This window comes from Equus caballus, chromosome 20 (assembly GCF_041296265.1).
Source record: "Equus caballus isolate H_3958 breed thoroughbred chromosome 20, TB-T2T, whole genome shotgun sequence".
NCBI classification, from domain to species: domain Eukaryota; kingdom Metazoa; phylum Chordata; class Mammalia; order Perissodactyla; family Equidae; genus Equus; species Equus caballus.
The window spans coordinates 8,370,264-8,387,136 of record NC_091703.1 but is presented as its reverse complement, the minus strand read 5'-3'; the positions used below and the strand labels follow the sequence as shown (position 1 = coordinate 8,387,136).

Below are 16,873 nucleotides of genomic sequence, written 5' to 3'. Positions count from 1 at the left end.
AAATGGGAACTCTTGAGGTCCTTTGGCGAGGGGGTGACATCATCAGGTCTGCATTCCAGGAGACCACCCTGGCAGCAGTAGGGAGGTGGGGGAACCGGTTAGGAAGCTATTCCACGGTCCAGGGGGAGATAGGGAGACGACCCAAGGAAAAGGAGGATTGCCCAGTATGGGTTCTTTCTTACTAGGCTGATAGTACTTCCAAGCATACCTGTTTCCACCTTTGGGTTCAAGAATACTTATTTTGGGGAAAAATTGGAAAGATAAACAAAAGGCAGGATATAGGACTATAGATGCTGGCTGTAGCTGGCAGCCTATGAAGTTGTCAATCTTTCTTTGGGGGGTTGTTATCTAATTATCAGCTCAAGACCCTTTGAGTTCCTCCAATACATTCCATAAACTCAGGAATGCTGGCAGACCACCAGCCTTACTATGCTATGCACAAATTATATATATTAAAAGAATGCTGAAAAGCCTGGAACAGGCTTTCAAATAACCTTAAGGCAAACAGGAAAATGATTCTGTATTAATTTCCCAGATTTTCCATGTTCTCACAGGTGGAACCTGCTGGGGACGAGCTCTCCCTCTCGAGCGTCCTGGCGTTCTGCTTGTACCTCTTTGACACACACGCCACACACAGCAACTTGGAATAGTTGTTTTGTGAGTCTGTAATCTCCTGCAGACCATCATAAACGTCCTTGAAGGCAGAACCACGCAGCCTCCCCAAAGTACTAGTTAGACTAAGGACTTAGTGTTAGAGGCAAAAAGGAGGGAGGGAGGGAGAGAAGGGGGGACGGAGGCAAGAAGGGAAGGAAGGAGGGAAGAAGGAAAGAATGACTGACTGCGGGGTGAGGAGTGTGGGATAGGCCTGGCTGAGGGCAGGTAGACAAGGTTCAACAGGGACCACGGTAAAGAAGAGCTCACCGTGCTGAGGAAATACGGGAATGCGCCCGATTCCTCAAATACTTCCAGGAAGTTCAGAGAGGAAAACTGACTAATCAGGTGATGGTAGGTTAGATAGGAAGGGAAGATGTCCCAATTCAAAACAAAATCAGATCACTGGCCAGAAAGAACGCTTAAATGATAATTTTGAATAAACTCCTGGCCCAAAGTCACCTTTCATACGTTTCATCGTTTGTTCTTTTGTTCGTTTATCCCTTAGAAGCTAAGATTATGGGCCCTGGATTGAGCCTGTTTGGGTATGAGCCGGCTCTGTGACTTGGCGCAAGTTGCTGGATCTCTCTGTGGCTCGGTTTTTGCATCTATAAAGCTGGAGAATTAATAGTTCTAACTCACAAGGTTGGGGTAGGAAATGAATGACTTACTGGACGTACAGTTCTTAGAACAGTGCCTGGTACAAATGCCTCATGTTGTTAGCTATTTTACTCGGTTTGTGTCCTCTATTTAGCACTCCCTGTGCATCAGGCACATTCAAAATCCTGGGAATAAAAAGACAAAGATGATGCGACCTCATCCTCAAGAAGCTCAGTCTATTGGGGATGACAAGCGGGAATAGACATTTATAGGCCAACCAGGTAAGCTGTAATTGAGTTAACACGTCCCACACTTGGGGGAGCAGAAAGGGGGCGAGGAGTGAGGGTCCGAGCTGAGGCTCATCATTGACACACCACAGCCAAGTCCACCCACTTCATCCGGCTGCGCTCCCTTAAATTCCTTATTATCTTTTCTTGCACAAACTTCCTTTGTCTGCATCCGTTAGTATGGGAAGGGGATCCTAATTTCTTCTAGATCCTTTGTTTAGAAAGCATAATTGGGTGATTTCCCTCTAGTTTCCTTGAATGAGGAAATAGATATGGGCTGTTCCTGGAATGTGAAGCTAGGGGTATGCTTCCCCTTGGCCTAGGGGAATAGGAAGGGGCCCTGGAAGGAGGAAAACAACTGGGGAAAGACAGTCACGGATCAGGCCCAAGTTTTAGTTACATATACAGAGGGAGGCATCTCTGGGCCTTGGTGAAGACAGTGGGTGCTAACAAGGAGGAGAGGAGAGGTGGGGACAGGCTGGAGTGGGGTTTCCAGGCTCTTCAGGGTACGTACGGCAAAGGGTCTAGGGGGCTTATGAATTGGAGAAAGAGAAGATGATAAAATGGGTTTTATGCTTCTGTGCTTTGAGTCTAGCTGCCTCATGCCCCTATCAGTCAATGACTCCAATGGGGAAGACTACAGTAACAACATTTAGAAAGCTTCAGTTATTTTCTTTTTCATAGGCATTGCTGTATCAAGGAGACACTGTAACTAAAGAGATCACTGAGGAGAAACCTGGAAACACTTTGAATCTCAATGGATTTCGGGAGCTACTGGTTCTTTCTGCTGCCAGCCCTTTTTTATAAAGTGCTGCCACTAACAATAACAATTTTCTGTTTGTAAAGTGCCTCATGTGCATGTTTCATTTGATTTTCACACTTGCCCTGTAAGGTAGGCCCTGTGGGATGGGCCTTACAGTTACTTTTACATAACAAACGCTGAGAAGCGAGGTGAAGCTTGTCCAAAAGTAAGGGGTAGAACCAGGACTCCAGCCTGGGTGCCCATCCTCAGCTGCAAGCTGCTGTTCATCTGTCGCCGAGCCTCAGCAAGCAGTTAGCGAGACAGCTTACCCCCTTTCCTTCTTCCGCAGAAGGTGAACTTGGGCAGACCCTCCTCACAGACTGGGTAGGAGTAATTCAGAATGGACGATCCTTTAGTGAAGAGAGCCACGTCAAGAAACAGCTGCTTGATGTCCTCTCCTAAGGGAGAGAGAAGGCAAGCCTTACAATGAGTGTGGGGTTTGCTGTATATCAAAGCATTCAAAGTTTATAAAAGCATGAGCCAAATGATCTTTTTTTTCTAGAAATCTGCACTGTACGGGGAACAGTTTTCTTCTTTCCTTGGTAGAACGGCATTTAGGCAATGCTACGGGGGATTATGGTGACAGCCTTGGGAATGAAACACAGCCCTTTCACAAACGATGTCTGCTTGGGGCAAGGTAGTTAATCGGCTGCACCTCCCTGCCCCAATGCCCTGGCCTCTTAACGTGATAGCCGCAGGTCTGGCTTCCCCAGCTTCTCAGCTGCAGGGTATTGTGTACCTCCCCTGAAGTGGTGGGGTGTGGTTGAGCCAGCATACCTCCCCCTGTCGCTGGGCAGATATTGTACCGTAGTTACACGGGAAGCTTCAGGGCGCTCTGCAGTCCTGGCTTCTAATTCTCTCTGCCTTTTTCTACATTCCTCCTTTTTTATGTTCCACCCACTCCTCCTTCCATTCCTCTTTTCTCTCTTTCTTTCTCTCCCCAAAGCATTGATTGAGCTGCTGCTAGAGAGTCCAGATATCATGTAAGGTTCTGGAAACACGAAGCTGCAGGAGAGTTCTTGGACTCCAGGAATGTTCCCTCCATTTCTCTGGAATGATTCCACATGCTAAGTTTATTAAATCCTTCTGCTCTGGTTTTGATAAAACTGTTTCAGAAAAAGGAAATACTCTAGTAGCTAGAGCAATATAATGACTAACTGTGATGGCATGACCATGCAAAAATAGACAATCAGAAAGCATTCGAGCTCATCGACTTGGGGTGGAGGGAAAAGAGGTTACATGTCTATGCCTGTGTCAAGGTTTAAGAACTTGTGTTAGATATTTGGGAAATGAAGTAATGCAAAGACAAACCATGCTGCTGACGGTAGATATGTTTGTCACTGAGATAAGTAAGCAAAAGCTCTCCTGAGCACGCGTCAATACTTGGGCTCAAAATATTTTCTTTTTTTGCTGGATGTACTGATTCCAGGCCTTATATCATCTGAATGAGTGCCTAGAGTCTTTTTAGTACAAAAACACAGCGTTAAATGAGAATTCTACTCTCTCTGGATATTACCCAGAAAGAGAGCTGAAAATGAAGATAGCAATAGAGTTAATTCCACACAGTGGTGGGGAACAGTGGCTTGGCTGGCCAATATGGCTAATAAGTTGGGTGTGTGGTCTAGGAAGAGGTTGTGCAATATTTTATTTCATGTTGATAATTTTGACTTACTCAGAATGATTCCAAATCTAACGTTGAGATTTGATTTTAATTGTTTGGAACACTGGTCAACAGAAAAGCCAAAATCTTGTAACGGATCTGCCAAGAAGAAAACAGCAGATTAGCTGTAAGTATACTGTATACTCTGCAAACTCATTTTCAAAATTCACACCAATTGTATTATTCTTTTCTATATAAAGCACTAAAATTGATTCAAAAACGTGTTGCCCAACACCTTGTCTGCATAAGTCCATGAGGCTTTCCACTGCCCTCCCAGTCTCTACCAAGTCAACACTGGTCAATGTCTTGTTCCCTCTGACGGTGGCGTCTCAATCTGTGAAATGAGCAGTGTCTTGATGGGTGAGTTGCATCTTTACTTGTTAAAAGTTCTATCATGGTTTAAATTCTTTTATTTCTGAACTTTTGGCCTTAAAATTGCTCATTGATTGCATAAAACATTTCACAAAGTATTTATTATTATAATTAAAACAGAGAGAAATACAATAGTGCCCCCTTAACCAAGATTTCACTTCCCATGGTTTCAGTTACCCATGGTCAACCATGGTCCAAAAATATTAAATGGAAAAGTCCAGAAAAAACAATTTATTAGTTTTAAATTGCATGCTGTTCCAAGTAGCAGGATGAAATCTTGAGTTGTCCCACTCCATCCTGCCTGGGATGTGAATCATCCCTTTGTCCAGCGTATTCCTGCTGTACATGCCACCCGCCTGCCAGTCACTCAGTAGCCGTCTCAGTTATCAGATCTACTGTTCAGCACGGCAGGGCTTGTGTTCAAGTCACCCTTATTTTACATAATAATAGTGCCAAAGTGCAAGAGTAGTGATGCTGGCAATTTGAATATGCCAAAGAGAAGCTGTAAAGTGCTTCTTTTAAGTGAAAACTCTTGACAGAGGAAAGAAAAAACTCGTATGCTGAGTTTGCTAAGATCTATGGTAAGAATGAATCTTATATCCATGAAATTGTGAAGAAGGAAAAAGAAATTCGTGCTAGTTTTGCTGTTGCACCTCAAATAAATATTTATAGGAGAAAATGTAGTACATACAGGATTGGGTACTACCTGCGATTTCAGGTACCCACTGGGGTTTTGGAGCATATCCCTCACAGGTAAGGGGGACTACTGTATACGCAAAATTTCAAAGTGAAGCCCTGCCTTTATAATTCCATCCGATCCCATTCAATGTACTAATTTTTTTCCAAATATTTCACTATATACTAGGTGTTGTGTTAGATTTGATAGGGACTACAAAGATAACATGTTTTACACGTGACCTCTGCTCATTCAAAAAGCTCCAGTGGCTCGTCTACGCCTTAGAGTGCAGTTAAGAAATGTTCTACTGGCCCCACTTTCCACACTCCACATCATGAATCCATCGTCTGTTCTTTGAGACTGGGGTGGCTCCGTAAACACCCTGCAAATTCCCACCACGTTTGATTTGCTCCTGGCTTTCTCCCATTCCTAACGGTCTTACTTGTTTTGGCCATCGTCTGAATGCTCTGGTCTTGCTCATTCCTGTCTTCTTTGCGAACACTTCCCTGATAGTCCCCCAAATATTCGTTTGCTTCTCTGAATTCTCAAAACAGTTATGTCTGCAATACTTTTAAAGTGTCCAAACAAATACTACCTTGTACTTTGCTCTTTCCCTTATCCCACAACACTTAATCTGAATGCAAAACTCCTGAAGGCAGGAGCCAGGGTTTTGTTTTGCTTGTTTGTTTTCCCTTTCCTCTTTCTTTACGTTTACCACTGGACCCGAGAGAGGAAGGCTGATTTTAACCGAGGGTCCACATTGTACTAGTCACTGAGCTGTGAACTTTGTAAGAGTTTTCCATTTAATTATCCGGACTCCCCAGCACAGAGCCTCGCAGTTGGACATACAGTAAGCACTCCATACATGCATATAATGAGTGGATGAATGGGCCAGGTATTAAACTATTATTTCTCAGCTCCAGGTCTAGCCTTCTGAACTCTGCTTTGAGAAGCTGGGTCTTTCTGCAATCATGTTTCTCCTTTGCCATGCGCCAGAGAGGTGCAGAGGGAGATTAAGGCTGAGCGGGAGGAGGGACTTGCTCCTTCTTGTATACTCCCTGATCCTCGAGAGCGTCACCCAGTGATGGCCAATCACTCTGGCAGTGGCAGTTGGTTCTGGTGTTCAGCTCTCTTTTGCACCTTCCCAGAGTTAGCTGAGTCTCCTCTCTGCAGGCCACTAAGCTTCTGCGATGACAGTGCCTCGGAAGCTGTCACTGCCTCCCCAGAAGTCTGTGTCTCAGCTCCACAGGGCTCTTCTTTCAAGCTTCCAGCTTCTAATAGCCCCAACCTCTGCCATTTGCCCTCCTAGCCCTCAGGGCGGTAGCTGCTTCCTCACTGCTCCTTTCTTGCTTTTTGGTTCCCTAACAACTGCTTAACCATTTCCCTATGTTAAATTCTCTCTGTTAAAAATAATAGCTGATGTGGTCTCTCTTTTTCTGACCGGATCTAGACTGCTACAATAAATCACAATCTTGAGAGAGAGGCATGATATTTCTCATTTCATAGATGGGGAAATATGGCTCAGAGAGGTCATATTAACTTGCAGAAGCAACACTCAAATCTAGACTTATAAACAAACAAACAAATAAAAAATTGCCACCTAGTATTGTGCAGAGGCATTCACAAAGGAAAGCCTCTAGGACATATATTAATTATTTGATTTGTAAGATTGCCTGGAATATTTTGTGTGCAGACATATGGCATCTGGTAATTCTCTTTCGTAACTTGTTTCAATTTCAGCTTAGCTAGGAGCTCACATTTGTCAATGATAGTGTTCCAGACAGTTTTATCATCCACATTGCTGACCTGGAAGATACATAATTGTCTGTGGTATCTGCCATGAAAAGGATCACTAGGCAATTTCAGCCTTGCAAATCTAATCTAGGTTCACTTTTGTTGGCTCAAACCCCCTTTGCTCTGGTCACTAATTTTCCTGGGGGGGACGTCATTTTCTCTTATGCTCATTTTACTCCTTCATAAGCATCTTTGTGCTGTCCCAGGGCTTCTTTCAGCTTGGAAAACGGGAGCAGCGGCTATGGAGACAATTGTTCCTGCTACATATTTGGCAGTCAGTATTGAGAAAGAGAGGCCAACTAACAGAAGTATAGGAAAGTGCGTCTTCAACGTTGTAAATAAATTTGAGTCGCTATCTGAGGAGAGAGAAAAGAGGCTAAGTATGCATCGCTTAGCTAATTAGCAGTTACAGAATTACACTCTATGTTTATCAATATTTTAAAGCTATAGCTAGAGAGAATAAACTAAGTTCACAAGAAGGAAATAAAACATTTCTTTGATACTGGAAAAATATTGTCAGGAAAATCATCTTAACAAGGAACACAAAGGAAGCAGTATGTGGCTTCTCTCTGAGGACCTGTATGTAAAAACAGACAGATAGATTGCTTAAAAAGTGCTTAGGGGTTTGGTGATCTTTCCTAGCAGTTATTTCCATTTTATATTTGAGAGTGAATTTTATATTTGAGAGTGATATGCAGTTTGCAGTTGTCTTGGGGAAAGTGGCATTAGTTCCCCCGGTCCCCTAATCCCGTTCTCACAAACTCACACCCTCCCTTCTACTGATTTGTGTTTTCACTCAGGCACTTAGCATGCTCCGTATTACCTTGTATTTTCTTGTGTACCCCTGTCATTCCTCTACTAGATGCTGCGAGGCGGGCTCCCAGCCTCAGGGCTCACCGTAACGTCTTACGATTATATTAGGTTCCAAGTAATTTTTTGCTGAATGAATAATAAGGGCTCTATGTAGTAAACATGTTGAGAACTTGAAAGCAAGGTTTTTTAATCTTGTCATTTTGGGTTGAATAATCTCTGTGTGGGGCCTGTCCTGTGCATTGTAGGATGTTAGCAGCATCTTTGGCCTCTACCCACTAGATGCCAGTAGCGTCCCACCCCAACTCCAGCTATGACAGCCAAAAATGTCCCCAGACATTGCCAAATGACCTCTGGGAGACAAACTCGGCCCTGGTGGGGATCATTGCTTTGAAGAATTACTTTCTCAATTACCAGAAGAATGCTTCAGAATCATCTACCAAAATAAAAGATGCTGGGTTGCATTTTTTAAGTACTTCTCCTTGTATAATATGAGAACTGATGTCGGGGGAGCGTGAGGGGAGAGACTTTCCCCTGGACACTTGCCTCAGGTAATTTTTAATTCATATGAATTAGATTATCTGAATTGAGATCTTCTGAAAGAATAAAATTGGAAAGTTAATGAAGGTTGGTGTTCCAGGGCTTCCAGAGCAGACATAAATATTTCCAGCAGACACTTCATTGTATAGCAGCAAACGAGCTGAGCAAAGAAGCAAAAGCTTCATGGTGAAATATACAATCTGTTTATTCAACATAGTTTTCCTTTGCCTCTATGTTACACTGCCTTCTGTCTGTTCTGGCGACACCCGTGGCTTCTGCCCACGGGAGGATAGTAGTTTCAGAGGCAGCCCAGCATGCCCCGCACTGCCCCTGGGCCCCACGCCCCGGGACACGTGTGCCTGGAAGCAGGCTCCTCTAGACGGCTGAGAGCGAATCCTGCCAGGCTGTGGAAGAGGCTCCGGGAAGGCAGCCAGCAGCATCTGCCTTGCACACTAAGGGCAGCAACCGTCAACTGTATCCTGGAACAGTTCTAGGGCTCATTCATGGAGTGGAAGAGACTTAGACAAACAGGTGGGGCTTAGCATGTGCAGGATCTTAACAAATCTCAGCTCCAGAACCATTTTTGTGCTTTAAACTCTATTGGTGGCCGGTGCTGTCCTGGGCTGGGTTAGAACCAGGTAGTTGTCCAGGAGAGGTCAAGCTGTCCTGGTAGTTTCAAGCCAGTGTTGGGGTCTCAACTAGAATTGGGGTGGGGGAAGAAAATGAAACCCAAGGGCACAGCCTCTGGAAGCACAATTCCTCCCCCGAGGACAGCAGGGGCTGCAAGCCCGATGGGACCCAGGTGGTGCGCTCTGCTGGGCTGCCTCAGGGTAGTCTCAGGCAAGCCATGGAGCTGAGTCCTGGAGTCTTGGGCATTCCCGGGGCCCTGCAGCTTCTGTGTTGCTGGTTGAGTGATTTGAGGGATAAAGGAGGGGCCAACTCTCATGCTGGTAGTCCCGTTTTTCATACTGCATAGCTCTGCTTGAGGTTTTTTTTAATCTTATATTTTGAAATAGTTATATTCTCACAGGAAGTTGCAAAATGATACAGAGAAGTTTCACATACCCTTTACCCACCTTCCCCCATGGTAACAGCTTATATGTAGTACGATCTCAAAACTAGGAAACTGATATTGGTACAACCCACAGAGCTTGTTCAGATTTTACCAGTTTTACATGCACTTGTGTGTGTGTGTGTATGAGTGGGTGTGGGTGTGTGCACACGCGCATCCGTGCATGTGCTTACAGTTCTGTTGCTTAGGTTTCAAAAACTATTGCAAAGTGGATGAAACATTGGCTTTCCTGCTCCCATGGGAGAGTGGAGTTTTTACAGCAGTGCCACCCTAAAAAAGAGCAGGCACCCCTCCAGCCTCACCTCCACTAGCTTCCCCAAGTCCATGTCTAAGTCCATCCTAAGCTTGTCCCTATCCTTCCTGCTGCACGAAGGCAGTCTCTCTGTCTCTCTCATCTTCTGTCTCTGTGTCTCTGTCTCTGTCCCTCTTCTCTCTCTCCCTCTGTCTCTCTCCTTTCTCCTCTCTCCTCCATTCCTCCTTCCCCTCTCCCGTCCCTCCTTCTCCCACTCTCTCTTTTTCTCCTTGCACCCCCAAATACTTAGATGAGTCTACATCCTGAGACCCAGAACACTGACTCTTTGCCTAACATGCCTTAACCTTTGTGGTTCATTCCCTGTAGCCCACATTACTTTAAAGTTGTTATTGCTTCCTGAAAGTGCTGTTGGCAGAAAACAGGCTGACTCCAGGAGTGTTGGATATTACAAAGCATGGTTCATAGCATGCTCCCAGGAGAGGCACAGCTTGGGAGTGGGGAGTAGAGAAGGACAATGAGACAAGGGGGCCTTAGATGTACTGGTGAGATCGACTCTAACAGTGGATGGACAGAAGAAGAAAAACTTGGGCAAACAGAGTGTGAGAAAAGCTGATCTGCTTCTGACTGCTTAACAAGATAGCACCGATGGCCTCTTGTTGTTTGATAAAAGGGAGTATAATAAGATTATCCAGAGAAACAGAACCAATATAATCTGTATTCTACATGTATATAGAATATATATAACATATATAGAGAGAGCATATTTATATAGGATATATATCATATCTCTCTATCTACTTATCTATCTATTAAGAGATTTATTTTAAGGAATTGGCTCATGTGACTGGGTTGGGGACTGCTGACAGGTGAAATCTGCAGGGCAGGCCAGCAGGTTGGAAACTCAGGCCATGTTTCTATCTTGCAGTCTTGAGACTGCATTGGTTCTTCTTAAGGAAATCTCAGTCTCTTCTCTTAAGGCCTTCCTCTGATTGCATGAGGCCCACAACATTAGGGAGGATAATCTGCTTTACACAAAGTCTGCTGATTGCAAATGTTAATCACATCCACGAATACAGCAACATCTTGACCAACAATTGGGCCCCAGAGCCCAGCCAATTTGATGCATAAAATTCCCCATCACAGGGGGCCTTTTGTGTCCTATTGCCTGAATCCTCAACAGCCCTTCTAGCTGTGCGTACACAATCCTTCTTGCTCTTATATGGTCAACAGTTAGCTTTGGACTCAAATGCCTCCAAATGTTTGTGGGGTGGATTTATTGTGCCCTACCGGTGGCAGGCACTATGCTGAGTGCTTGGGATATAGAGATTAGAAGAAGCCATCTTAGTTTTCAAGAGTATTATAAATAGGGATGTCCTGCTCCCGGGAAGCTCAAAGAGTGAGCTACTAACTGTGCCTGGGGAGCTACTGACGATTTTAGAGGAGAGGATGACGTGATCTGATTTGTGCTTTCATTGTTGGCAATGATTTCTCTCCTTCCTATCCAAATTCTGCCTCTCCGGGAAACACTACCTCATCCCCTCAGCTTCTTTCTCTCCATCCGTATGAATTTATGATCTATGCCAGTTATTTAGTAACACAGACGCATTGTGTAGTTACTCAATGCTTTATATGATAATGCCTTGTCTCCTCAACCAGGGTCAGATCCTCAAGGGCAGGCTCTTTCTATTATATATTGTCATATTATATCCTCTTATGTTTTTGATTACTCTTCTCCTTCCCATCATTTCTGACATGCACACCCAATGGCAGATGCTAACTCAGTGTTTGCCAGATAAATGGCTCTTGCTTTTATTCTGTACTTTCTGCAAACATGTTTCCTGCTATCTGCAGTGTAAAAATCAACTTGGTCAATTTCCAATAAATGTCTGGTAGGAGGTTTAGATCTCACGTAGGAAAACTTTGCCTCTCTCCTGCCTTCCACACTTTCACAATCCAGCTCAACTACACCCCTCTCCAGGATACCTCACCCATCCTTCCTCTGGTCTCTCAGGGCACGCTGAGTGTGTCTTTATCATACCTTTATCATCACGTAGTGTGGTAATTATGGCTAGTTTGCGTCTCTCGCAGATTACAGTGGAGTATAAACTGTGAGAGGTTAGGAACTATGTTTTATTTATTCATCTTCAGATAACCAGTGTCCAGTCTAATGGACGTGCCCAAGAATGACAGATGGTTGGATAAATAGGTGAAAAAGAGAGTAGGTCAGATAGTTTGATAACAAAAGGGAAATTGAGTTTTTACTTCCAGCTTTGATGGGTGCCAGTTACTTGGGAAGCCTGATTGTGAGACCAGTCATATTTATCCCGTTCCACACTTGGAAGGCTCTCTGGGAAGGTGCTAGAGCATTAACTTTGTCATCATATTAAAGGGAAGATTTGCTTTGGCACTCAGGATGGAGTTTCTGAGTGTGGTTGAAAATCTAGTCCCAGGCCAAATAGTAGTAGATAGAATTCTGCCATCTCTCAGAATTCTTTTCCAAATAAAACAAAATAACAGACCACGATTTTGACTTCTTCCTTTAGGTTAGGTTACCAATTCTGCAAGCCAGTACTCTGTTTATGACACAGATCTAGTTGTGCACGGATCTGAAAGTTTGCCTTTTTGCAGGGCTGTAGTTCGATTGGGGTGTTTGAATTTTTTTGTGTGATTCATAGGGTAACATTCAAGGGTCATGGTAGATCCCTAAAAAGAGGATGATGCATAAAGCTTCAGTGAGAAGCCATTGCTGGGAATTCATTACCACCACAACACAAAGTTAACTTTCCTCTTTTCTGTCCTTGAGGTCACTGTGGTATGTTCCTTCCGCTCCTTCCCTCATACTCCTTCCCTGCCTTTAAAGAGAAAGAAATGACTTATAACGTGGTATATATATTCCAGCTATGTTGTTCTATTATTTACTAATCTCTTCTTTTTTCTACTTGTCAAATTTTGTTACTATAGAATAGCACAGCAAGGCCCCCTGAAGGGCCATTATTATTTCAAATAATAGTAGCTCCATCCCCATTCCAGACTCTTTGGTTGGCATTTTATTGGGAATTGACTCACATATCCAAAGTCAAATATATGATCTGGCTTCCTGTTTCTTCATCTTGGATATGTAGATTGTGTATTCAAAATGCTTAAACATGGTTCTTGATGTCAAACAGAGCAAAAATGGAATGAACACCATCACAGTGGAATACCTACTGTTCATAATATGAGAGGGCAAGAACTCCAACACCCTGCAGGCTGCCTGGGAAGCCTGGTGAATGCATTTTTGAGTGCACAGGTTTGTTTGGGCTGCCAAATTCAAAATTCTGGATCCCTCACTTGTCTGCTTCTAACTGCAAAAGAAATGGAATCCAGTGGAAGTCATTGTTGGTGGAAAAGGGGAATGAACATGCGTGGCCCCTTTGGCCTCTGAATTCTACTCCCCTTGAGTAACTTGAGTTTGGTTTCCATCAGCTTAAGAGGAGACAGATTTTGTATCATAACATAAACATTAGAGACCATAAAAAGCCACAGAGACTGAATCTGTCAAAATCCCAACAGGACTATGCCAAAAATATGGAAAACAAAACAGTGGATTACAGACTGTAAATGCTCAATGTGTATCCCCATCCCCAAGAAAAGAGATGTCAAGGAGAGCAGTAACTATAGGACCATTGCTATGATTTCCCACGCAAGTTAGGTGATGCTCAAGGTGCTGCAACAAAGGCTTTGACCTCATATGGAGCAAAAATGCCTGATGTCCAAGTTGGATTTTGGAAAGGGAGAGGTACACGAGATCAGATTGTGATTATGCGTTGGCTACTGGAGTGCTCCAAAGAATTGCAGAAGACGGTTAGTCTATGTTTTACAGACTACAGTAAAGCCTGTGACCACGTGGATTGTGAAAATCTATGGGCTGCTCTGGAAGAGATGGGTGTGTCTCAGCACTTCATTGTCCAAATATGTAACCTGTATTGTGGACAAGAAGCCACTGTCAGGACGAAATACGAACAGAGAGAATGGTTTCCTATAGGCAAAGGTGTCAGACATGGGTGCATTTTATCTCCCTGTCTGTTTAATCTGTACACAGAACATAACATACGAAAAACTAGGCTAGACTCAGAGGAAGGAGGAGTGAAAATTGGTGAAAGAAATATCAACAACCTAAGATATGCATATGACACTATCTTACTGTCAGAAAGCAGCAATGACTTGAAACAACTTCTGATGAAAGTGAAAGAAGAAAGTGCCAAAGCAGGACTGCATTTGAACATCAAGAAGACAAAAGTCATGACTAGAGAAAGACTACACAACTTTAATGTAGACAATGAAGACACTGGAATTGTTAAAGAATTTGTTTACCTTGGTTCAGTCATCAATTTAAATGGAAACTGCTGCCGAGAAATCAAGAGAAGACTGAGATTTGGAAGGGCAGCAATGAAAGAACTGGGAAAGATCATCAAGTGTAAGGAGGTGTCATTAGAGACCAAGGCCAAGGTTATCCACACCTTTGTGTTGCCAATTTCTATGTTTGGGTGCAAAAGCTGGATGGTGAAGAAGGCTGACAGGAAAAAAATAGATTCATTTGAAATATGGTGCTGGAGGAGAGCTCTGCAGATACCATGGACTGCCAGAACGACAAACAATTGGATCCTATAGTAAATTAAGCCTGAACTGTCGCTGGAGGCAAAAATGGTAAAACTGAGGCTGTCCTACTTTGGGCATATCACGAGAAGACAGGATTCTTTGGAAAAGACAATAATGCTGGGAAAAGTAGAAGGCAGCAGGAAAAGAGGAAGAGCAAATATGAGATGGACTGACCCCATAAAGGAAGCCATAGGCAGGCGTCTACAGAAGCTGAGTAGGGCAGGACATTGTGGACATCACTCATTCACAGAGTTCCCAGGAGTTGGAACTGACTTGATAGCATGTAACAACAACAAAGGTGTTTGTCCTTGGCATCTGGTGCTGTGGAATATGATGGATGAGTGAGTAGGGAGTGGTAAACTGCTCAAGAGGTGACATCTGACATCAGCCCTGTTTTTGCTCATTTGTAGAACTGGATTTGAACCCAAAATGCCAGGAAGTTTTAAACTGCATTTGAATCATTGATTCTCTCCCCAGTCTTGTGAGTGGCCAGGACCTCAGGTCTTAATCTCCCCATCTTGTGATGAAGAGGCTGAGATCTAGGACAGCGAAGTGACTGTCTCAAGTCTCCAGACTCAGCCTGCTGTGGCTCTGCCCTCACACTGCCATGTGGGAGAGACAAACAGCAAGTGCGGCCAACCAACTCAAAAAAGAGGCAGCACTTTGGACAGAGGCAAGATGAGTCCAAACACATGGGCCAAGACCCTGCTCCTCTTACACTTCAGGTTGATCTCAGGGAGGGACAAGACAAACCCAGCTTCCCAGTTTTGCTAGACTGGTTGGCTGGGATTGCTTGGGTCACTGTTACTCTGCAAAGCTGCAGCTGCTCTCAACCCAAAGGACACTGGCCGAGCACAGATGAAAAAGCAGAGGCATTAGGAGGTTTTTGTAGGAATTAAAAAAACTAATGCATGTAAAGCATCTAGGCCAGTGCTAGCCACATAGTAGACACCTGATAGCCGGGCAAAAAAAGAGTGGATAGAAGGGCAATATTGACTCTTCTCATTGCAGCTGTAGATAATGAAACCAACTTCTTTTAAAAATTTTCTTTTTAACGTAAGAACAGTCTAGGATTAAAATAACTTAGTTAAGTTCAATAGACATTTCTGAAACAAAGCCTAGATGTCAGCTAGTGTGTCTCAGCCCTTGAGATAGAAATAGGATCGCACTGAACACGATTTATAGTTGGGGAGGTTCTTTGCCACTGGTTCTCAAACTTGGCAGCACATTGGAATCATCTGGGTGCTGCCTGGGCATCGAGACTTTTAAATGTCCCCAGGAGATTCTATTGTCCAGTCTCGTTTGAAAACCACTGTTACAGGCCACCCAAATTTTCAGCTCACTGCCTGGGTGTGTGATCTTCTGAGTGGGGCCTAGGTCTACCGTGCATCGCATCACTCCAGGCCAAAAGCGCAACCCCTTCAGAGATTTCTTAAGAAGTCTCCTTACAAACCTTTTCACAGGTTTTATAGAATTTGCAAAGATTTGGAGTTTTCAGGGAGGCATCCTCCTCCCCCCAGTCTATTGTCACCCTATTCCTGGCTCCCCGCCCCCCGCCCTTTTCATGTCTCTAACTTCTTTCTCTAGAGAAACAGCAAAATACTTTTCCTTGTCTCAGTGCTGAGGAGTCGGAAACACATCAGGCCCCAGGAGACTCAGCAGCTACCCAAGTGATTTGTTAAGGCATTCTTTCAGGAAAGCCAGGGCTCTGCTTAATTAGGATCCTTGTAACAGCCCCTAAGAGAATTTTTTTCTATTTTGTTTCAGGAGCATTGACTCTGTGCCAAACACTAACCTAGGCACGGAAGGGTTTGAGATGGGGGTGCAGGGCCAAAGAGGATAGAGCTAAAGTGATGGACAAGAGAGCTGTTGGGGAGGAGGGAGCATAAAACATAGGGTGCGTCCATACAAACTCCGAATGTGGAGAAGAACGCGCAAGCACAGCAGCGTTTTGGCAGACGGGAGCGGGAGGTGCAGGGCCGGGAGGACTAAGACGGGAGAAGCTCCGAGCCGGTTTAGGAGTGCGGCCACCTAAGGGCTACTCAGAGCTCTGTGCTGCGGAGGAGACCAATCATTTGTGGATGGGGGTCCAAGCAATTCCTGAAATTAAACAACTTGTGATGGTAAATAAGACATTCGGCCTTAATTAAGGAGTTACTTCAGATACCAGCAGCATCTTTTGTGGCCTCATCGGCTTCACCCTCCTATGACCTCTATGTTACAGAGGTGGCCAGGGTCCACAGTCTTGGGAGTTTGGGGTTTCGTTCTCCCCTGGATATGACTTGGGTGGAGTGCATTGTATTGTGTTGTGTGTATCTGACCTCATGACCTTCGGGGATGGGATGTCAACGCATCCTTTTGCTTTTTTCCTGTGCATTCTTTTTCTTCTCAAGAGGCTGCCTCTGTTCCTGGACACAGGCAAAAATACAGGCTACACAGAAAGCACAACATTTTTTTTTTTTTTTCAGGAGAGAGCTAGAAGAAACCCTTAGAAGCTACAAACTCTCTGAACAATAACTCCTTCAGAATTTGAGAATGAAAAATATAATGCAAAGCCACACACAGTCCCTTTACTATTTCCGAATTCCCCACTCTGACAAGACTGGCTCATTGCACTATGGGATAGTTATGGGGTAAACGATTGTTGAGTGAATGAAGACACGTTGATAAACAATCACACAGAAGAAAAGTAAGGGATCATATCACCTTACCTGTAAT

General features: G+C 44.1%; 1 protein-coding gene across 1 annotated transcript in view; it reads right to left on the bottom strand.

Annotated features, from left to right (window-relative positions):
- Positions 1-16,873, bottom strand: part of LY86 (lymphocyte antigen 86) — a 65,312-nt gene that overhangs the window by 23,671 nt on the left and 24,768 nt on the right. The window contains exons 2-3 of the mRNA XM_003363798.5: positions 4,013-4,099; positions 2,610-2,738 (exon numbers count right to left, since the gene is read on the bottom strand). Coding sequence (XP_003363846.1) covers positions 2,610-2,738; positions 4,013-4,099 — 216 coding nt within the window. The remainder of the gene's footprint in view (positions 1-2,609; positions 2,739-4,012; positions 4,100-16,873) is intronic.